Source organism: Pollachius pollachius (genome assembly GCF_949987615.1).
Source record: "Pollachius pollachius genome assembly, chromosome: 4".
In the NCBI taxonomy this organism is placed as follows: domain Eukaryota; kingdom Metazoa; phylum Chordata; class Actinopteri; order Gadiformes; family Gadidae; genus Pollachius; species Pollachius pollachius.
Genome location: NC_136937.1, coordinates 11,883,575 through 11,904,316, shown reverse-complemented (window position 1 = coordinate 11,904,316; position 20,742 = coordinate 11,883,575). Strand labels below are relative to the sequence as shown.

The window sequence follows — 20,742 nt, the reverse complement described above, 5'->3', positions numbered from 1 at the left end:
AGACACAATGGTTCGATACCTGGCTGCATTTAAAACATAGATTGGTTGCAAAGCGTTTTTGCTAAGGACTACCATATCCTAGACAGAGCTGTGTTAAACAGCAGTTGAATGATTTTTGTAAACCATTCAATTTAATCTTCTTGTTGTATGAAGCACCTTGAGCAAACCTCTTTCCTTGACATTTGATCCTCTCTAAGACAGCATCTCTATACTGCCCGTCGTGTAGTTTAAATATTGCTGACAACACCTAAAAGGTGAACACGTGAACAATGGAGCCGTAAAGTATAGGGAACAGTTAGATAACACAACGGGATGTCTGCAGGGGAGAAGAGAGTGTGGTAAGTCGATGAGAAAAGGCTTGTTGAGACAAGACCTAGCCTTATTAAATCATAACTACATGGTATCCTCCCGCTGGATTGTGTCAATGGGAAACCGAGGTGTGAATCGTTGCAATTACTTTTTAATTGCCGTGTTATGATTCAGATCTTATTTCATACATGAGGTTAATTTAAGTGTCACTCTGTTGAAAAGTGGTGGGGACGTAAGGGCTCAGATGAAAATAACGATTTTAAAAACTGTCCTCAACATGTGCGATTTGAGGCAATGTAATGGGGACATCGGTATGAGGTCAGTAGATACTTACAGCCAGAAAGGAAATTGCATAAGTGTGCATCAAAAGGGCCTAGACTACTACAGAGTGGACACATTACGTGTGCATCCTTATTTTACTTTTGGACATTCTCTTTTGAATTTACATTGCATTGTATGTTTTATTGTGCAAATAAACCTTTCTCAAAGTGTCCTCATTTGTTATTTCACATTTCTTGGAGCAAGCTATTTTACAGATATCTTTTTTAACAAATAATTATTTTAAAAAGGGGTGGGGACAAAATCTGCCATTTCAAAAAGAGTTGAGGACATTTCCCCAGTGTGGATGACACCTCTTCACGGTCAAGAATGAGCCTGAGCAGTCTGGTACATAAACACCTAGGTCAGACACTTCTGGTGAACCATTTACCTACGCCTCTCTGTCTACCATCTATGCACAGCAGTTTACATTTGTTTTAATTGACTTATTGAAATTTTCCCCATCGGTGAAATAAAGAAAATGCTTAAATATGCAGCTTTGGTATTTACAAATATGAATATTTTCCCGACACCATTGAGTGGGACCAGTGAATCTGCAGCATGAAAGCCTGTGAACGTGGAAGATTTGTCCTTCTTCATCTCACCAAGGTCACACTCCAGAAAGAGAACGTTGCTCCAGAAATTTAAAAACAACAGATTGCCCTCTCCACTCCCGTCCCGTGATAACACACGCCCAATTAATGAATTGCCTTTTTAATGCATAATAACTTTTCTTTAAACCATGGATAACTCATTCTTCCCTCTTGTATTACACATACACACACACTCACACCGACAGCTTGGTCTACAAGCAATGAACATAAAAACAATGTGCTCAAATGATCCAAGACAGATCTCAGTAGAAACACATATGCTGTTCTATATTAAGCAGCATGAAGTAGATGGGGATATTATTATCAGTGAGTCTAAACTAGGATTTAATATTCTAAGTATTTAGGTAAGTTATTAAATGGATCTAATTTAAGCAGGAAAACAGTAAGGTTAACACTCCTCACACACACACACACACACACACACACACACAGAGCTAACAATATCTCATCAGCCTCCGTTAAAGGCCTCCCCTCTAGTGTCAAAGTCCAGACCTAGAAGCAGCAGAGTCCCAAGTCCCAAAAGCCCTCAGAAGATCTCCGGACACTGGGTCCAGTCCTGCCTCTCCTTGGCCTCCCAGTAACCACCCCGGTAGACGAAGGTCCGCTCCCCTCCACCGTTGGTCCTCTTCTCGAACCACAGGGGGTGGTAGCCTTCGATGTCCTGGCCTGGGGAGGAGTAACACAGATCCACACGGTGGCTCATCACGGTCCTGTGGTCAGAAGCTTGAACTTGAGATACGTCGACGTGTGGATGGATAACGGTTTGCTGCCACCGAAACCGAGTTTCAGCTCCAGACTAAGCCGACACGTTAAGACGCTGTTGTCGCAGCTCCACTATACAGATCTATATGATATATGACTGTATTGTAGATTGACATAGTATCGGTCAATACTATATGGATCTTTACAATATATATCTAAACTATAAAGGTTATACTCTCTCGATCTATACTATACAGATCTACACTATATATATAGTATAGATCTATATAGCAATATTTATCCTATAGAACAATACTGGTGAACCAGTATTGTTCACCCTTTACACTATTGTGTACACTATTGAGTGCAAAACCAATACAGCATGTCACAATCAAATTTGCTGATGACACAGCAATAGTGGGGCTAATACAGAATGATGAGGAGGAGGGCCTGGGTGGACCAGTTTCCAGACTGGTGTAATTCCAGCTGTCTTCTTGTAAACATAAAGAAAACAAAGGAAATAATAATTGATTATAGAACTAGGTGCCCCCCCCCCCCCCCCACCAGAAAATATTGAGATTGTAGCTGATTATAAATACTTAGGGACAATAGTAGATAAACAGTTGACATGGACCTGTAGTACTTACACCGTCTTAAAAAGGGGCTGCATAGGCTGCATTTTATGTGCAAGTTAAGACAATTTAGAGTGGATAGAGATATGATGTTACTTTTCCATCACTCCTTTGTTGAGAGCATTTTACTTTTCCGTTCTGTTGCCTGGTATTTCTCCTTGTCAGTAACTAACAAAAACAAATTAAATAAGATAGTTAACATGGGCAGCAAGGTTGCTAGGCAAACACTTAACAGCATGGCCATGACTTGTGAAAGGAGGTTGGTCAAGAAAGGTCAAGCCATTGGAGAAGACATATGAGGTGTTGCCATCAGGTAGGAGGCTCAGGCTGCCCTCTTTCCAAACAAATCGAGCCAGCAGGTCATGATTCCGACTAGTATTGCACTGCTGAACGAGAGCTTACCTGCAGGACAGCACTTTAAAATAGCACCATGCACTTTCCCTCTCTCTGGACTGTTTCAAGTATGCACAACTGCACTTTACCATCCTATTTATGATGTGTAGTGGGGTCTATGTCTTCTGTCCTGGTGTTGTGTTGTGGGGGACGGGTGGGGGTCGAGGATTTCTTTTTTTGTATATCCTGTCTTGTCTAGCTGTCTTCTGTATCATCCCTTTCTGTTAAATAAGTGTATCAAATGTACTGTACGGCGCAGAACAATTTTGCGCAAGGACAAATAAATATCTATCTAGCATGTTCTATCTAGATCTATACTCTTTAGATTTAAATAGCATGGATCTAAACAATATATATCTAAATAGTATAGCTCTATACTATGTAGATCTATACTATTGATCTATACAATCTAGATCTATAGACTATATAGATCTAAACAATATAGATCTATACTATCTATAGGGTTTCAGTTCTCTTCTCTTCATACTTTTAATTCCTTAATCATTAAGTGTGTTATTCTCTCAAATGCACTTTGAGCTGCTCTCCATGTACGCAAGGTGCTGCCTGAATAAAGTTATAGAAAGGTCATAGACAACGAGGCTATAAATATATAAAGCCATTGCTATTCACCCGTCCATCCACTCACCCTCCTCCAGAGCCTCGTTGGCCTGGGCCTCCCTCTTCTTCCTCTCCAGCCTCTGCCTGTCTTCCAGGCGGGTCTTCTGGATGTTGGCCTCGTCCCACAGGCCCGCCTCCATCAGCTGCTGGTCCGGCCTCAGGCGGCTGTCGGTGGGCGCCACCCCGTCCTCGGGCTCGTTCAGTGTCAGCGCCAGCGTGGAGAAGAAGTGCATGTTCTCAGCGTTGTCTCTAGAGGAGGGGAGGAGGAACCAGGAAGAGGTGAGGAACAGGACCAGGAAGGGATGAGGAACAAGACCAGGAAGAGATGAGGAACAAGACCAGGAAGAGATGAGGAACAAGACCAGGAAGAGATGAGGAACAGGACCAGGAAGGGATGAGGAACAAGACCAGGAAGGGATGAGGAACAAGACCAGGAAGAGATGAGGAACAGGACCAGGAAGAGATGAGGAACAAAACCAGGAAGAGATGAGGAACAGGACCAGGAAGGGATGAGGAACAAGACCAGGAAGAGATGAGGAACAGAACCAGGAAGGGATGAGGAACAGGACCAGGAAGGGATGAGGAACAGGACGAGGAAGGGATGAGGAACAGGAGCAGGAAGAGATGAGGAACAGGACCAGGAAGGGATGAGGAACAGGACCAGGAAGGGATGAGGAACAAGACCAGGAAGAGATGAGGAACAAGACCAGGAAGAGATGAGGAACAGGACCAGGAAGAGATGAGGAACAGGACCAGAAGGTATGAGGAACAAGACCAGGAAGAGATGAGGAACAGGACCAGGAAGAGATGAGGAACAGGACCAGGAAGAGATGAGGAACAGCAACAGGAAGGGATGAGGAACAGGACCAGGAAGAGGTGAGGAACAAGACCAGGAAGAGATGAGGAACAGGACCAGGAAGGGATGAGGGACGGCTCCAGGAAGAGATGAGGAACAGGACCAGGAAGAGATGAGCGACAGGACCAGGAAGAGATGAGGAACAGCACCAAGAAGGGATGAGGAACAAGATAAGGAAGAGATGAGGAACAGGACCAGGAAGGGATGAGGAACAAGATATGGAAGAGATGAGGAACAGGACCAGGAAGGGATGAGGAACAAGATAAGGAAGAGATGAGGAAGAGGAAGAGATGAGGAACAGGACCAGGAAGAGATGAGGGAGAGGACCAGGAAGAGATGAGGGACAGAACCAGGAAGAGATGAGGGCCAAGAACCAGGAGATGAGGAACAGGAAGAGATGAGGAACAGGACCAGGAAGAGATGAGGGAGAGGACCAGGAAGAGATGAGGGACAAGAACCAGGAAGAGATGAGGAACAGGACCAGGAAGAGATGAGGAACAGGACCAGGAAGGGATGAGGGACGGCTCCAGGAAGAGATGAGGAACAGGACCAGGAAGGGATGAGGAACAGGACCAGGAAGGGATGAGGAACAAGATAAGGAAGAGATGAGGAAGAGGACCAGGAAGGGATGAGGGACGGCTCCAGGAAGAGATGAAGGACAAGAACCAGGAAGAGACGAGGAACAGGAAGAGATGAGGAGCAGGACCAGGAGGAGATGAGGAACAAGAACCAGGAAGAGACGAGGAACAGGAAGAGATGAGGAACAGGACCAGGAAGAGATGAGGAACGTAAGCGATGAGAAACAGGACCAGGAAGAGATGAAGAGTGTTGATCCCTGACTGGACTGGACAGCAAATATAAATATAATGATGAATGAATGATTATTAATGATGAATGTGCTGAAGTGATGGAAGATGACAATCAAACTACAAGGCTAACCGCTAATCACATTCTCTATGAACCTGAGAGGTTCACCACCATAATGATGTGTTTATCCCATGTCTATCCCTCGGGGGTGGGGAGACTTTGCTCAAATCTGTAACTGCTTGCACATCCCACTCTGTTCATAATTTCTGTCCAAAATAAAGAAAATACACTTAATTTAAATGGACCTCTTCAGTGCATCTCTGTGATCCTCAGATTGTGTCCTTTTCAATAAACTAATTGTGCGTCGTGTTAAGTGTTGTTCTCCCTTCTGGTTCTCATCCTGAGTGCTGGAGGCCAGGAGGACTCACGGGAGAGGGTACTTCTTCCAGAGCAGCTTGGCCGGGAGGGTCTGGTAGACGGTCTTCTGCTTGCCCTCGGAGCCCCCGCACCCGGGGCTGCTGTCCACGATCTTGGCGCACTCCATCCTGTCGTCCCAGGTCCCGGACAGGATGTAGTGGGCGGTGCCCTCCCGGTCCTGCACCACACCGGTCACCTGGAGCCGGAGGAGGAGGAGGAGGAGGAAATGAGGAAGAAGAACAGCAAACATGAGAATTATATGCAGAAGAACAAGAATAAGAACAAAAATAAGAAGTAGAAAGGAAAATAAAGAAGAACAAAAGTAAGTAGAAACAGGAGCAGAAGCAGAAGAACAAATAAATTAAATAAAATAAAAAATGAAGAATTAAAGCAGAATAAAATAAGGAGAAAATAAATAAGAAAGGAGGAGTAGAAGACGAAGAAATGAGAAGAACATGAGGAGAAGAGAAGGAGAAGAACATGTATCAGAATAATCTTCACGACTAACAATGCCTGATTATATGTTAGATAATCTGCCATTGTTGCACAAATTTTGTTTGCATCATTGAACCAAAGTGTCAAGAGATATGACAATGGAAGCTGCAGTGAAAAGGTCCAGCTTTCATGAAAATATAATGTGGGAGTGTTAATAAATAAAACTGCCAGTACATCACACTTTATGTAATGTCAAAAAACACTGGAAAATGTCCAGGTGCTTGAAACAATAGGCCTGGATGTCTCCCTGCTCCTCAGGGCTTCATGTTGGATGGCGGGAATGATAAGGTCTGGAAACCAACCATGGGAATAAAATGGAGGCACAAGAATAGAAAGACTTCAGCTCATAAAGAACTGGAAGGGTAACTCTGTCTGTTAGGACAAGAAACATCGATTGCAACTGACAGATAACGATCAACATGAATGACAAGCTGTCAAGTATGACATTTTATGAAAAAATATCAAAGACCAATCAAAGCCAGCCAGAGACTTTTCATCCAACGGGATACTGACACGCAAACATACACACACACATCCACACTCAATCACCTCTGTCGCCAGAGGCAGAGCGTGTGTCTCTGAGGTTTAATGTATTATTTTAGTGTGCAGTTAACCTTTAAGTAAATGGTTTGAATACGATGAACAATAACAGCAAAGAAGTCTACTTGTTGACTTCTGAGTAATACCACTTCACCCCAAGCAAAGTGATTGGAGGTAACGTTTAGTTCTCCCCTGTCAAAGAACGAACAAGGAGTGCCTACCTTGCGGGGTGCGTCTCTGGAGAAGTAGCTGTAGGGAGAGAACTTCAGTCGACACAGATCCTTGGTGGTGTTGTTCACGATCTCTATGTCTCCAGACTAAAAGGACCCCGGCAGGAGAGGCAGGGAACAGCTGATGTTAGTGAACAGCTGTCGCATAGATTTGACCCCACTATCACATTCAGATCATTCAATGAGATGTGAGACAGCAAGCAGAATAATAATAACAAATAGATCTATAGAGACTGCTGAAGCGTGCGGTGTATAATATCATTTCTCAACATGGAGTGTAGGCTATTCAGTAGAAAAAGTGTTTGGTAGTCAGAAGACGAGACAGAAACGTGAACTGAAGTGGTCTCTGCTTCTAGGAGAAAACCAGAATCTGGGTGATCTGTGGATCAGCAAGGATTTGGGGATAGGGATTATCATTCAAATATATTGAAAAAAGGGAATTCAAGGCATTACGGATAAAACCAGATAAAACCCTACAGGCACGCATGACTAGGTCATTAAATGTATAGTTCATGCAATAGTTTCTAATGTGTGATCTCATTTTATGTATGGATAGAGAGGACCCACCTGATCAATCCATAACTTCCCCACTATGATGTTGTGTACGGTGGAGGTGACCTTGCTCCACACGTAGTGATGTCCAGTGGCCTGGAACTCCAGGTGGATGCAGCCTACAGACAGGAAATAGGAAACCAGTCAGCCTACAGACAGGAAATAGGAACAGAGTCAGCCTACAGACAGGAAATAGGAAACCAGTCAGCCTTCAGACAGGAAATAGGAACCGAGTCAGCCTACAGACAGGAAATAGGAACCGAGTCAGCCTACAGACAGGAAATAGGAACCAAGTCAGCCTACAGACAGGAAATAGGAAACCAGTCAGCCTACAGACAGGAAATAGGAACGAAGTCAGCCTACAGACAGGAAATAGGAACGAAGTCAGCCTACAGACAGGAAATAGGAACCAAGTCAGCCTACAGACAGGAAATAGGAACCAAGTCAGCCTACAGACAGGAAATAGGAACCAAGTCAGCCTACAGACAGGAAATAGGAACCAAGTCAACCTACAGGAAGGATAATTGAAATGAATTGAAGAATCCAAGATTTCTTTCCCCCTCGTTTGAAGTCATTGTGATATGGTGTAATGCATCAACCTATAATACATGTTTTGTGTTCTGCACCTCTATTGAGAATAAACCTAAAACGCTACTGGTTACCGACTGAAGCACATCAGTTTGCGGTTTGACATCAAAACTTTACCGCTCGCTTTGTCTGGTATATTGTAAAATATCATGTTTTTGAGTAGAGATATGATTGTCAGGGACTCTTACCCAAAGGCATGACGGAGATGTATTTCCCACGGAACTTGCTGTCTATTGTGATGTCCTGCCAGAGGGTCCAGCCTCTCTGGGAGGTCACATGATGAGCAGCAGCGGGGGGGTGATGGCTGACCTGAGGGGACGACATCGGAACCAATTAACCAATCAAGAGGTTTGGTTGATACGAGCAGACTTCATACTAAGAGTACTTTAATACCAAAAGAACATTAAAGCAGGTACTATGCCAGTGTCCCTTTGACATAGGATTCAGGATTTCAGCCATCATTTACCACACACACACACATACACACAGACACACAGACACACAGACACACACACAGCTCCTACACTTACCTGACTGCTAACCCACAATAACTTTATTCAACCCTTTCACACTTCATCAGCTCAGCTATTCTACATTTGATCTAAAATGTCTCTGCCTCTTCTGACCTCACAAGTGGGCTTGTCCACCTAGATGTGTGCTGGATAGATCAGCCTACCAGCCCACCCAGCGGACTGAAGCAAACGTTGCTCATCTATTCGTCACACATCTAGGTGGACACACCCACTTGGGATGTCAGAAAAGATTTTCAAGACGTCTTGTGATGGCTAACCACCCTCACACCTGGTGGTATAATATGTCAATACACGCACCTGCTCCGAGATGGAGCGGTAGCCGTACTCCTCCAGGCGGTCCAGCTCGTAGGTCTCCCCCAGCAGGGGGTTGAAGGGCTTGGCGGTGCGGTGCACGGTGGTGGAGTAGGACGACACCGAGAAGGCCGCCACCAGGCACATCTGCTCCAGGCTGGAGTCGCAGCGCGCCGCCCGGTCCAGGAGCTCGCTGTACTCCAGGTCCTCCGTCAGCCGCTGCAGCATGGACAGCGGCTCGTTGAAGTTCACCTGCAGGCCGAGGGGAGGTACTACGTCATGGGACGGGAGAACCACAGCCACACCCTCGACCGCTTAACAGGGATTCCCACAGCGCTTTACAGCTTAGGCAGCTAAGCAACACACACCTGCCGCCTTAACGACGACGTCCAAAAGATAATATTGTAAATATTATACAAAAGTATACAATTATCTAAACTTCATTCACTCTCTGTGTATAGATCAAGACATGCTTGCGGCCTGACAGCCTCTATGAAAATGAGCATAAATGGTCCAACTGTGAAAGAAGGGCCCTTGAATTGTTCTTTTTTTAACCACGGAGGATAGCGTAAAGCGATGCTTTAAGCAGTGACTGTGATTACTGTGTTCAATAAATAATTGTTGAATGCAGTACAGAGTCTGTAGTCTATCGCACAAACAATTCCCGGCCGACAGTAAGGCTGCACACACACATAAACACACAACCACCCCTAGAACAACATGAGTCATTATTAGAGTTGAGAAGTCGTTCCGGGTGAGGACCTACAGGCATGGGGATCTTGGAGAGCTCTTTGCCGATGCAGTTCTTCATGATGCTCCAGAGGTTCAGAGAGTAGTTGGGCTTGTCTGGGATTCGGCGTCTGCGACCTCTCCGCTGCTGCAAGAGGTTGGGTCCTGAGCAGTCCTAACACACACAAACACACACGCACACCGTGATTCAGTACACTAGTCACACACACATTTAGTACACTAGTCACACGCACACTTTTAGTACACTAGTCACACACACACACATTCAGTACACTAGACACAAACAAAACGCCATTCCGTACAATAGTTATACACACACATTAGGTACACTAATCACACACACATTTAGTACCCTAGTCTCAAACACATTAAGTAACCTAGTTCATAAGAACTATCTGTACATTACACTGTGTGTGTGTATGTGTGTGTGTGTGTGTGTGTGTGTGTGTGTGTGTGTGTGTGTGTGTGTGTGTGTGTGTGTGTGTGTGTCCTAGATGTGGTGTACCCTCCAGGGTTTAGGTTTAATAAAAGCAGTCTTTTTGGCTCCAACCCAAGCAGCTTGGCAGCTTGAAATGAAGGTGGACTTTTCCCCTTGTTCCCTCACCTTGCATCATATTACACAACAACTATTATATAACAGCTGAGACATGGAGGTGCTGATGGCTTAACATTTTAACCAATTGCATCGCAACACATTTACCCCTCTCTCTCCTATGGAGCCTGTAGCAGGCTAACACATAGCTGCCTAGCGTGTTTGGTCACTTTTGCACAAGCCAATCAAATTACATTCCTCCCGTTTTTTTCCCCCCAACCCCACATCTACTTTCGTAGAAAATATTAAACATAAACATACCTACATACAAATATACATTATGATGTCACGTTGACCATAGAGCTGTTTGAGAGCTTACATTCTCATTGTGAGTCCAGTCATTGGGTCGTCCTCCACTCATCATACTGTGATTACTGACTGAACGCCTGCAAGGGAACAACCTGAATCAGCACATCGTGTTACAGAATTCCAGGTAGGACACAGTTGGGAACGACTCCAAGATTACCTTTGCAACAACATCTTGTATCATATTACTGTCTTTCTGCTTCTTTATACTTTCTGCTAAACGTGACTGAATGAAAAAAAGAGAGAGAGCCTACAGGAGAAGACAGAGAGCCTACAGCAGAAGAGGGAGAGAGACTACAGGAGAAGAAACAGAGCCTAAAGGAGAAGACAGAGAGAGAGCCTACAGGAGAAGAGAGAGAGCCTACAGCAGAAGAGGGAGAGAGCCTACAGGAGAAGACAGAGAGCTTACAAGAGAAGAGAGAGAGAGAGCCTACAGGAGAAGACAGAGAGCTTACAAGAGAAGAGAGAGAGAGAGCCTACAGGAGAAGAGAGAGCCTGGAAGAGAAGAGAGAGAGAGAGCCTACAGGAGAAGAGACAGAGCCTACAGAAGAAGAGAGCCGACAGGAGAAGGGACAGAGCCTACAGGAGAAGAGAGCCTACAGGAGAAGGGACAGAGCCTACAGAAGAAGAGAGCCTACAGGAGAAGAGAGAGAGCCTACAGAAGAAGAGAGCCTACAGGAGAAGAGAGAGAGCCTACAGAAGAAGAGAGTCTACATAAGAAGAGACAGAGCCTACAGGAGAAGAGAGCCTAGAGGATAAGAGAAAAGAGAGCCTACAGGAGAAGCGACAGAGCCTACAGGAGAAGAGAGAGAGCCTACAGGAGAAGAGAGAGAGCATACAGGAGAAGAGAGAGAGCCTACAGGAGAAGAGAGAGAGCATACAGGAGAAGAGAGCCTACATAAGAAGAGACAGAGCCTACATAAGAAGAGACAGAGCCTACAGGAGAAGAGACAGAGCCTACAGGAGAAGAGAGAGAGCCTACAGAAGAAGAGACAGAGCCTACAGGAGAAGAGACAGAGCCTACAGGAGAAGAGACAGAGCCTACAGGAGAAGAGAGCCTACAGGATAAGAGAAAAGAGAGCCTACAGCAGAAGAGAGACAGCCTACAGGAGAAGAGAGAGAGCCTACAGGAGAAGAGAGAGAGCCTACAGGAGAAGAGAGAGCCTACAGGAGAAGAGAGAGAGCATACAGGAGAAGAGAGCCTACATAAGAAGAGAGAGAGCCTACATAAGAAGAGACAGAGCCTACAGGAGAAGAGAGCCTACAGGAGAAGAGAGCCTACATAAGAAGAGACAGAGCCTACATAAGAAGAGACCGAGCCTACAGGAGAAGAGAGACTACAGGAGAAGAGAGCCTACATAAGAAGACAGAGCCTACATAAGAAGAGACAGAGCCTACATAAGAAGAGACAGTCTACAGGAGAAGAGAAGACAAGAGCCTACAGGAGAGGAGAAGACAGCCTACAGGAGAAGAGAGCCTACAGGAGAAGAGAAGAGAGAGCCTACAGGAGAAGAAAAGGCAGAGCCTACAGCAGAAGACACAGCCTCAATAGGTTAAGCAACAGCCTGTAGGCCAGCAGGTCTTACCTGTGCTGTGTGTGGTTGCTGGCTGTCACGGTTATGAATGCAGGGGACTCCTCCACGGCGTCGAAGAACTCGCCGTCGTCATTCTCATCACTGGCTTCCCCCTCCGGAGTTCTATCCACACCTGCTGCTCCACAAACACACACAGGAAACAAGATGGCCGACATCACACACTCACACTCCAACTTGTGTTCCCTGCTGTCTAACCCCGCAGGCGTACCCAGAGTATGAGCACATCGGCAGATCTAATAACCATTGGGACATCGTTATTCATCCTTATTTGTATTGTGGGAACAACATGCTTCAATGAAACAATCTCAACCATTTTAACATGAGTTATCGCCGACAGGAGAGCAGCAATGCGAGCAAGGGAACTGGCTTCAAGGTAATCTAAACGCTCATAAATCAAGCTGGTTAAGTTGATGACCTGCTAATACACCGTTATCTCAATAGAAACAGACACTGCAATTTTTACTGCAACAACTGGAGAAATGGGTTTAGTGGTGAGTCGCCTGTACCGAAGGCGGCGTACGCATTAACAGGTTTCATTAAAACCAAAATCGTTCGCAAGAGTGATTACACGACTCCCAAGCCCATCTCAGCACATACTACGCCCACAACGATTGAGTCAGAGCGCCATCCCGGCGAGGGAAAGATCGCGTCCCGCAGCAGACTGGGTGTGAGAACCGTTCGGGAAGACTGCCGGGCGGGGAGGAGGGAGTGTTCCGGACCTGTGTGGGAGTTGGGGTTCTCTCTCCAGGCGCGCTCCAGGCTGTTGTGCTGCTTGGCCAGCTGCTCTATGGTCTGCTCCAGGTGGTGGCGCTGTTCCCTCTCATGCTGCAAGGCCCTCTGCCACCTGCGGTTGTGCGTCTCCGCTACGTCCAGGAAGTCTCTGCAGGCCTGGGGAGGCACAGTGAGGGGGATCCTCAAGGAACGGTCTCACAATCAGACGCCCTCGCAGAAGGTCTGGAGGGGCGCTACGGGATTCACTGCCCGGTGTAATAACTAGGACGGGTGAGGTGGTCTAGTGGTAGGGGGGTTGGAGCCCCCCCCAGCTGTTCAAATCCCAACGGCCTCAGTAGCATTCCGCTGAGCGAGAGGTGGGCTCATCCTATCCTGCCCTCATAAATAGCGTCAGTAAATGTTAATAACATGGTTCCAGCACTTATCTGTCTGTTTCTCTCTCTGTCTCCGTCTGTGTCTGTGTTTTAAACAGCGGGTGTCTCACATTGGCAGTGACTCACATTAGTCATAACATTGGATGTGACTCACAGGCACTTGTTTACTCCAGCGTTTTTAAATCTCCATTCAAAACATGAATCAAAAACGGTTGTGGGATCATGGTGCAAAGAGGGACGTTTTCTACGTCTAAACAGACGGAAACGCTTTTACAAGAGATTTAGACAACCGTCTTCACATTGATGTTACGAGCATTCAACATTAGACGCGACCCATGTTGATCCTAACATCAGATGTGACTCATTGACCCTAACATTAGACGTGACTCCCATTGATCCTAACATTAGACATGACTGCCATTGACCCTAACATTAGACATGACTCTTCTTGATCCAAACATTAGATGCGAGTCTCATTGATCCTAACATCAGACGTGACTCTCATTGATCCTAACATTAGACGTGACTCCCATTGATCCTAACATTAGACGTGACTCTCATTGATCCTAACATTAGACATGACTCTTATTGATCCTAACATTAGGCGTGACTCATTGACCCTAACATTAGACATGATCGTTATTGACCCTAACATTAGACGTGACTCATGTTCGTCCTAAAATTAGACGTGACTTATTGATCCTAACATTAGACATGACTCTTATTGATCCTAACATTAGACGCGAGTCTCATTGATCCTAACATCAGACGTGACTCTCATTGATCCTAACATCAGACATGATTCGTATTGACCCCAATATTAGATGTGACTTATTGATCCTAACATTAGACCTGACCCATGTTGATCCTAACATCAGACTCACATTGATCCTAACATTAGAAGGCACTCACATTGATGGCAGCATTCGAGGTGATGCGAAAGAGGGTGGCCCGTTCGTTGACGGCCTTCAGCCGGTCCGTGCCGTCGGTGGCCCCCCGCGGGTCCTCCAGTTCGCTGAGCGAGCGCTGGAGGGCGGCGCCGTGCTTCCCAATCAGCTCGTTGCAGGTGTTCAGGTCGTCCAGCTTGCTCGCCAGAGTCTTCAGCACGCCGGCCGTCAGCGCGCGGCCGTCCTGCGCTAGTGGGGCCTCATCTCCTGAGTCGTCTGAGGGAGGGGAGGGGGAGGGAGAGGGAGAGAATTTAAAAAAGGAAAACCGAACCCTTAACTGAAAAGTGAGGTGGTGGTTTACATAGCAGTGCTAAGGACGATCCTGATGAAAATCTAAAAACTTAATGCACAAAGTTTTAAAAATGTAGGATAAGACGAAAAGATGGACTCACAATGCCCCCTATTGGTAAGGAGATAAGGAAGGAGGATGGGATTCGAACCAATTAAAGGTGTAACTAATCTAGATTTTGGAATGATGTTAATTTCCACTTTGTTTTCAATAACAATAAAAAAAAAACAGAGTACTCAATAATAATCAAATCTGCCTCACCCAAAAAACAACAACAGTGAGACGAGTTTGTGCCTGAGAACCAGAACCTCAAAGCCCGAGGATCATATTGATGTGAAAAGACTACAATCCTAAAAACAGCCTCATCGAGGACACTTGCAACAGGAGCAGTGCCCTCGGCTCCCTAGTGTCCTCGGAGTGTCCGTGTTGAAGGTGCAGCCGCCCCGTTGTAGACAACACATCACACCCTAGCCTCTCACTCACTCCCTCCCCGAGCCAGCACTCACACAAATATGTGAATGAACACCGTTGCCTTGGAAACGTTGGCCCGTGCAATCAGGAGGCTGGGCTATTTTTAGCAACGATGGGAGGAGAGGAGGAAGAAAAAATTGATGATGACGCACTACACTTCTCCTCTCCATGCTGGTAGGGGTGAACCATTAGCTCCTATATAAACACCCACACACACACACACACGTCCCATCAAAGAGGCTAGCGGGCCACTTATGATACTTCAACAAAGCAGAGGAGAGGGTCCAGCATGGGACTCCCAGGATGCATTGCACTGCTGATGAAAAACAGGAACAAAGAGAGCCGAGTACTTTATACTTGCTTAAAGACTCTAGAGATTTGAAGAACTGTGTGCATCCCTGTGTATCACTCACAATATCAGGATTTTTGTTTTAGCTGTGTGTTTGCGTGTTACTAATTACATTAAGTTGAAATAAACAGAACGTTTTTAACTGAATCTTGGCCACTGTCGCCACACCACAACAAGAAACAGAACCAAGAGAGACAGACGGGCGGACAGAAATCCCCACGTAAAACAGAGACATAAACATCAGGCCGCTCTGGATTAGTAAACTCTCTGGAGGAGAAGATTAAAAGGAAGGGGTGTGAAGGCTGCAGGCACGTGGATCAGTTTCATGACCCATATGCAGCAGAGAGGGGGGAAATGTTGCCTATGACTCATGGATCGTTTATAATGATGGTCATCTGTGTTGTAGTGAACCAAGTCCAAATGCCCATCAGGACAGTTTAGAAAGCCCAATTAATAATTATGGGGAGAATGTGTACAGACACTAGCCTGAATGCGAGACATCGTAGGCATTAGAAAGTGATTTTAAACCTTGGGGTTTTGAACCTCTACCTGGGGTTGATGCATGTTATTGTTGACAATGTTGAAATGTGATCAAAAGGAGAGACACCTTGAATAAACTAGCGCACATTTATAAATGTAATCCATTGTAGTCTAATTCCGAAAAAGCAATGTATCACATACAAACAAATAGTTGCAGAAACGTACACATGCAGGCAACACACACACACACACACACACACACACACAGACACACAGACACACACACACACACCATGTGGGTAGGTTATCATGAAGATATCCATAGCCATATTGAATTTCAATCTTTTCCTAGAACTGGGTTAGCTGTAAAGAAAAACATCAAGCATGTCTACAGCTATAGTAATGAACTGCAGAATCTGTGAAAATTGAATATGCATCGTGTTGTAAAAGCCTGGAATTGTATAAAAAGGCACACACTGTTTTTGGTGATCTGCTGTTCGCAGATGTTCCTTTAAACGGGGGGCAGATGAAAGTAGTGTCCTCAGACATGAAAAAGTAGAGTCAGGATGAGACAATAGGAGCTAGCATGATCTCATGTCTTTAATTATTAATCACACCTTTTACATCATCTCGATATCCAGAAAAAAAATCGGATACCAAACACATTAACAAACGATTCCCTGCCGGCAATCAGCCTATTCAAAAGTCCTTCCACTTCAACTACACAACAAAGTCGAACCTGGACAACAGCAAACACTGTGACCACATAACGCCGTCTACTTATAGAAAAGATCAAAAAGGACTTACATTCTGACACTCAAAAGGCAGAATGCACTCATCTCGCCCTATCGTCCATAGTACACAGAGGCTGGCCTTGCTGGTTGCTTTGAACAATACAATCCTTCTTCAGGGTCCTGCTTGTTTCTCTACTCTACTCTCCTGCATGGCAGAATGGGAGGAGCAGGCTGAAGGAAGGTCATTTCATTCAGCTCTGCCTGGCGTCATACTGAAACTCCCGCGGAGGGAGGAGAACGAGACAGTGTGTGCGTGCGGGTGAGGGGGAGGCGGTGTGTGTGTGTGTGTGTGTGTGTGTGTGTGTGTGTGTGTGTGTGTGTGTGTGTGTGTGTGTGTGTGTGTGTGAGTTGTGGTATGCGAGAGCCAGAGATGGCGAGACGGAGATAAGAGACCAGCTAATTGCCTCCCCACGGCAGGGACGTTTTTGTAAAAGCCTCGGTAGGAGATCCTCACAGACAGAACTGATCACTCTGTCCTCTACCAGAATGTCACTCAGGGAGAACGCCGCCACAACGATATGTTGATGTGAAAAATATAAGGTGAAGGAGATTCATAGAGGAAGATTTGATCCTTCGATTTGCTTCAGAAATGCTTTTCTTCTTCAGTAAAATACAAGCACACCTGCCCCAGCACCGCTTTAAACGGGTTTGTGCTGCACAACACCGCCCTCTAGCGGCCACTCGAGGGATAAATCCAGAGTCACCTTGCAGTAAAACGGTTTCCATGCATCGTACTGGGACGTATTTCTGTACGACCTTGGCGAAGACAAAACAAACTAGCGTCTGCCTGTGATAAGACATTGGATCGTCACCAAGAGTGCGACGGAAACTAATTAATAAATGCATGCGTTTAATCTCTGCATGAATGGGGGAAATCAAGTATGAAATTAGAATCCCTCCCCCTTGTTGTCCCTCCTCCAACTGCATCATAAAAACAAAGAAAGACTTCATGACGTAGCAGGTGGATGCTTTATGACGTAGCAGATGGATGCTTTATGATGTAGCAGGTGGATGCTTTATGATGTAGCAGGTGGATGCTTTATGATGTAGCAGGTGGATGCTTTATGACGTAGCAGGTGGATGCTCTATGACGTAGCAGATGGATGCTTTATGATGTATGATGCTTTATGATGAAGCAGGTCGATGTAGAACTGTGCTTGAGTTATCTGAAGTAATATGTATTGTTTATCGATTTCCTTTACTCCCCATTATAGGCCTTGTCATACTCGCCATTACTGAATCCTAAATTCAATCCATACCCACATCAACCAAAGCATTAATGTTGAAGTATTACACACTTTCTACTCAGACCCACAATTTTAACAAAACAAACAGTCTAATACACATATGTCTTTGTTTCGACATCCGATATCTTTGTTTCATTATACCCGTGAAGCCTATTATAAACTCCCATGCCACATCCAGAAGGCTGGTGTTCCGGTCAAGATAAATGCCAGTATATATAATGCATGTTTGTAAAGGTCAGGGGCCTCCTTCGGCATCAGATATACATGTTCACAATGCATCCGACACCCTCGCCGTTGCAGGGAGATGGGTGCTTAGGGTTAGTTGACAGAAGGTCAACTGGTTGGGTCCGGCTGAGATGAATAATTAACTAAAGTGAGACACTCCGCTTACCTGAGTGCTGCATCAGTTGAGTGGCGTTTGCTTTCGCCTGTTGCAGGGCAGAAACCCACCGCTGGCACTCGGCGTCCGAGGTGGACTTCAGGTGGTAGCTCCGCCCACCGCTCGTTAACACCAGGTGGCAGGTGTCGCCTACCTCGATGTGGGCCGTCACCAACGGGATGGTGCCGCGACAGGTGTGTGCCATCTCGGCCTGGGTCCTTCAGGAGGAAACACACGATAATCAACAAGCGCAAACGAGCAAGGGGGTGAACGGCGCCTCTATCCAAGTGTCGGTCTATTTGAGGGGATTTGTCATGACGAATACACTCATGTGTGTTGCAAGACTGGCGGCGATTGAATGGAGACAGTAGCTGTATGGCTGTCCCTTCAAAGTGCAGTGCGCCGAACCGTACCCATGTACACAACAGGGCTCCCAGTGAGGTCAGCATGACACGCTTCCTACGCTATGATACAGCGTATTGTCCGTCACACCCATCCTCATCATAAATGGGTCCTTTGGTGGTTTAGTGGGGTGAGATGATGATGTATAACGTGTATATGAATATGTAGCACATACTGTCATTATAGTATGGGGAAGCATTTAAGTCCGCACATACGCTGCCGAAAATCAACTCCAACAACAGTATAGAAAACACCTATTAACACAAATCTATCCAACACATTATTTCTGTTGGGCTAGTACTCGATGAGCTGCCATATCGCGGTGAAGTCCTACCTGTAGTACGAGAGGAGGCCGTTGCTCAAGACGAACCATCGCCGCTGGTACCCCTTCAAGTAGTTGGTCCATTTGAAGAGCCATCCGCGGTATGCGTCCAGCCCGGGCAGCTGGAGCCCCGGGAGAGTTGGAGAGGGCAAACTCTTCATCAGCTCGTTCATTTGGTCGGCTGGGTCACTCCACTAAATGGAGACGATGCCAGTTGTGGTCAGCTGTAGCTAGCTAACTACGCGTGGTGACCGCTACCGCTACTTTCAATGCTTCAAAACACGACAGTCAGGAGGGATGGTCAGTACAGGATAACCTCGTCCCAGGCGTTCTCCTCTCACGACGGAACGCATGGAGCGGGATGCTCCAGATGAGCGTTATTGGCGGGAGAGAGGGCGGGACTTCAGCTAAATGAATTTAGCGGCGAGGAGAGGGAGAGGTAGAAACTTCCGACCCAGGGATATCCGTTTCCGTTACATGTTTCGGACGGTACTTTTACAAATTATTCTTCAAAATGATATCTATTCTCCTTTTCGTTGTGGTTCATATTCTTCTCATTGTATTGGTCTCGCTCTGGGGACTATAAACTGCCGTATATAGCTCATAGGAAGTAAGAGACCGGAAATTGCGTTCCGGTAGACCGGGATAACGCTGCGATTACAAAACAATCCTCTCTGCCAAGTGGGATGATCGAGGCAGCTAGCTTGCACTAGTACTTGGGCTGTGGAAAAAGCAATTCCCCTAGCGGTATTTATAATGTGACAAGCACTTTTAATAAATTAGAGTTTTTAAACAAAAAATCCAAAAGTGACGCCATAAATAAGTGAATAAAGAATGGGGGGGGGCTGCAATGACGTACATATGCATATGGGTATTCACTGTCAGGGGCTGTCAGCCAATAGAAAACGTGGAATGTCACCTTAACGATAGGCTTTCAATCAAGGATGTATGATGTCACATCATATATCCTAAATCCAATTGAAGCACTAAAAAACAGACCACTAATGTAATGCAGCAACTAACAATTATTAATTAACCTTGATTAACTGATTAATCTAACCTACTTGTATTCTTCAAGCATTATTTCAAGAAAGAACATTAAAATTGCATAGAATATTAAAAGATTTGTAGGATTTTAACTTCTAGAATTTTTGAACTTCTCTTCTGGGTATATATCAACCGAAGTCTGGGTTATCTGTAGAATATTGTTGACACTGGCGCAGACAAAAGTTTGGAACAATTTGCAGGTTTCTAACCTTTGAGAATAACCATCAATCAAATGTTCAAAAGCTTGGTTAACATGAAAAGGCACAGCATTTCTGCAGCAGTTTTGTGAAATGTGGACGATATATCAAATCTTTACGTTGGGCAGTTATCTTCAAGGTTCTGAAAATGATGGACCACTACGTCCCCTTTTTAAATTAAAATTGTCAACACGCTTAGCTTTTCAACTATAGAGGAAACTGCCGTTATTGGGGTAAATGAATGTTTGTTTAATGCAGGTTTCATGCAACTTGTTAAGGCAAATTATATTGTGCTATGCATACAATAAAATACAAAAAAATGGTTTTGGTTGTATTCCATTTTCTAATGTATTTTCCAAAATGTGCCAACAGCTGCTCAGAACAGAAATCATACAATCAAGCAAGATAAAATAACTTATTTTATAATTTTGCGCTAATGCTTTATTTGCTGGCATATATCTCAAAAGTAACACATTAAAATGGTTAAAATATGATTATTCTCATACAGGAAACACGATTTAAATAAATATACCAAATGAGTAGTGTGATAATAAAAGAATGGCCTTTTGGCCAT

General features: G+C 45.3%; 1 protein-coding gene across 1 annotated transcript; it reads right to left on the bottom strand.

Moving 5' to 3' along the window:
- Positions 1-1,767: 1,767 nt before the first annotated feature.
- On the bottom strand, positions 1,768-19,097 carry osbp2a (oxysterol binding protein 2a; the record flags this gene model as incomplete). Its single annotated transcript, XM_079734701.1, has 14 exons — positions 1,768-1,907; positions 3,615-3,835; positions 5,678-5,862; positions 6,923-7,018; positions 7,499-7,602; positions 8,260-8,380; positions 8,902-9,147; positions 9,662-9,799; positions 10,557-10,623; positions 12,130-12,253; positions 12,858-13,026; positions 14,157-14,407; positions 18,213-18,418; positions 18,937-19,097. The coding sequence occupies 14 exons, from the start codon at positions 19,095-19,097 to the stop codon at positions 1,768-1,770; spliced, it is 2,229 nt and encodes a 742-aa protein (XP_079590827.1).
- Positions 19,098-20,742: the final 1,645 nt, after the last annotated feature.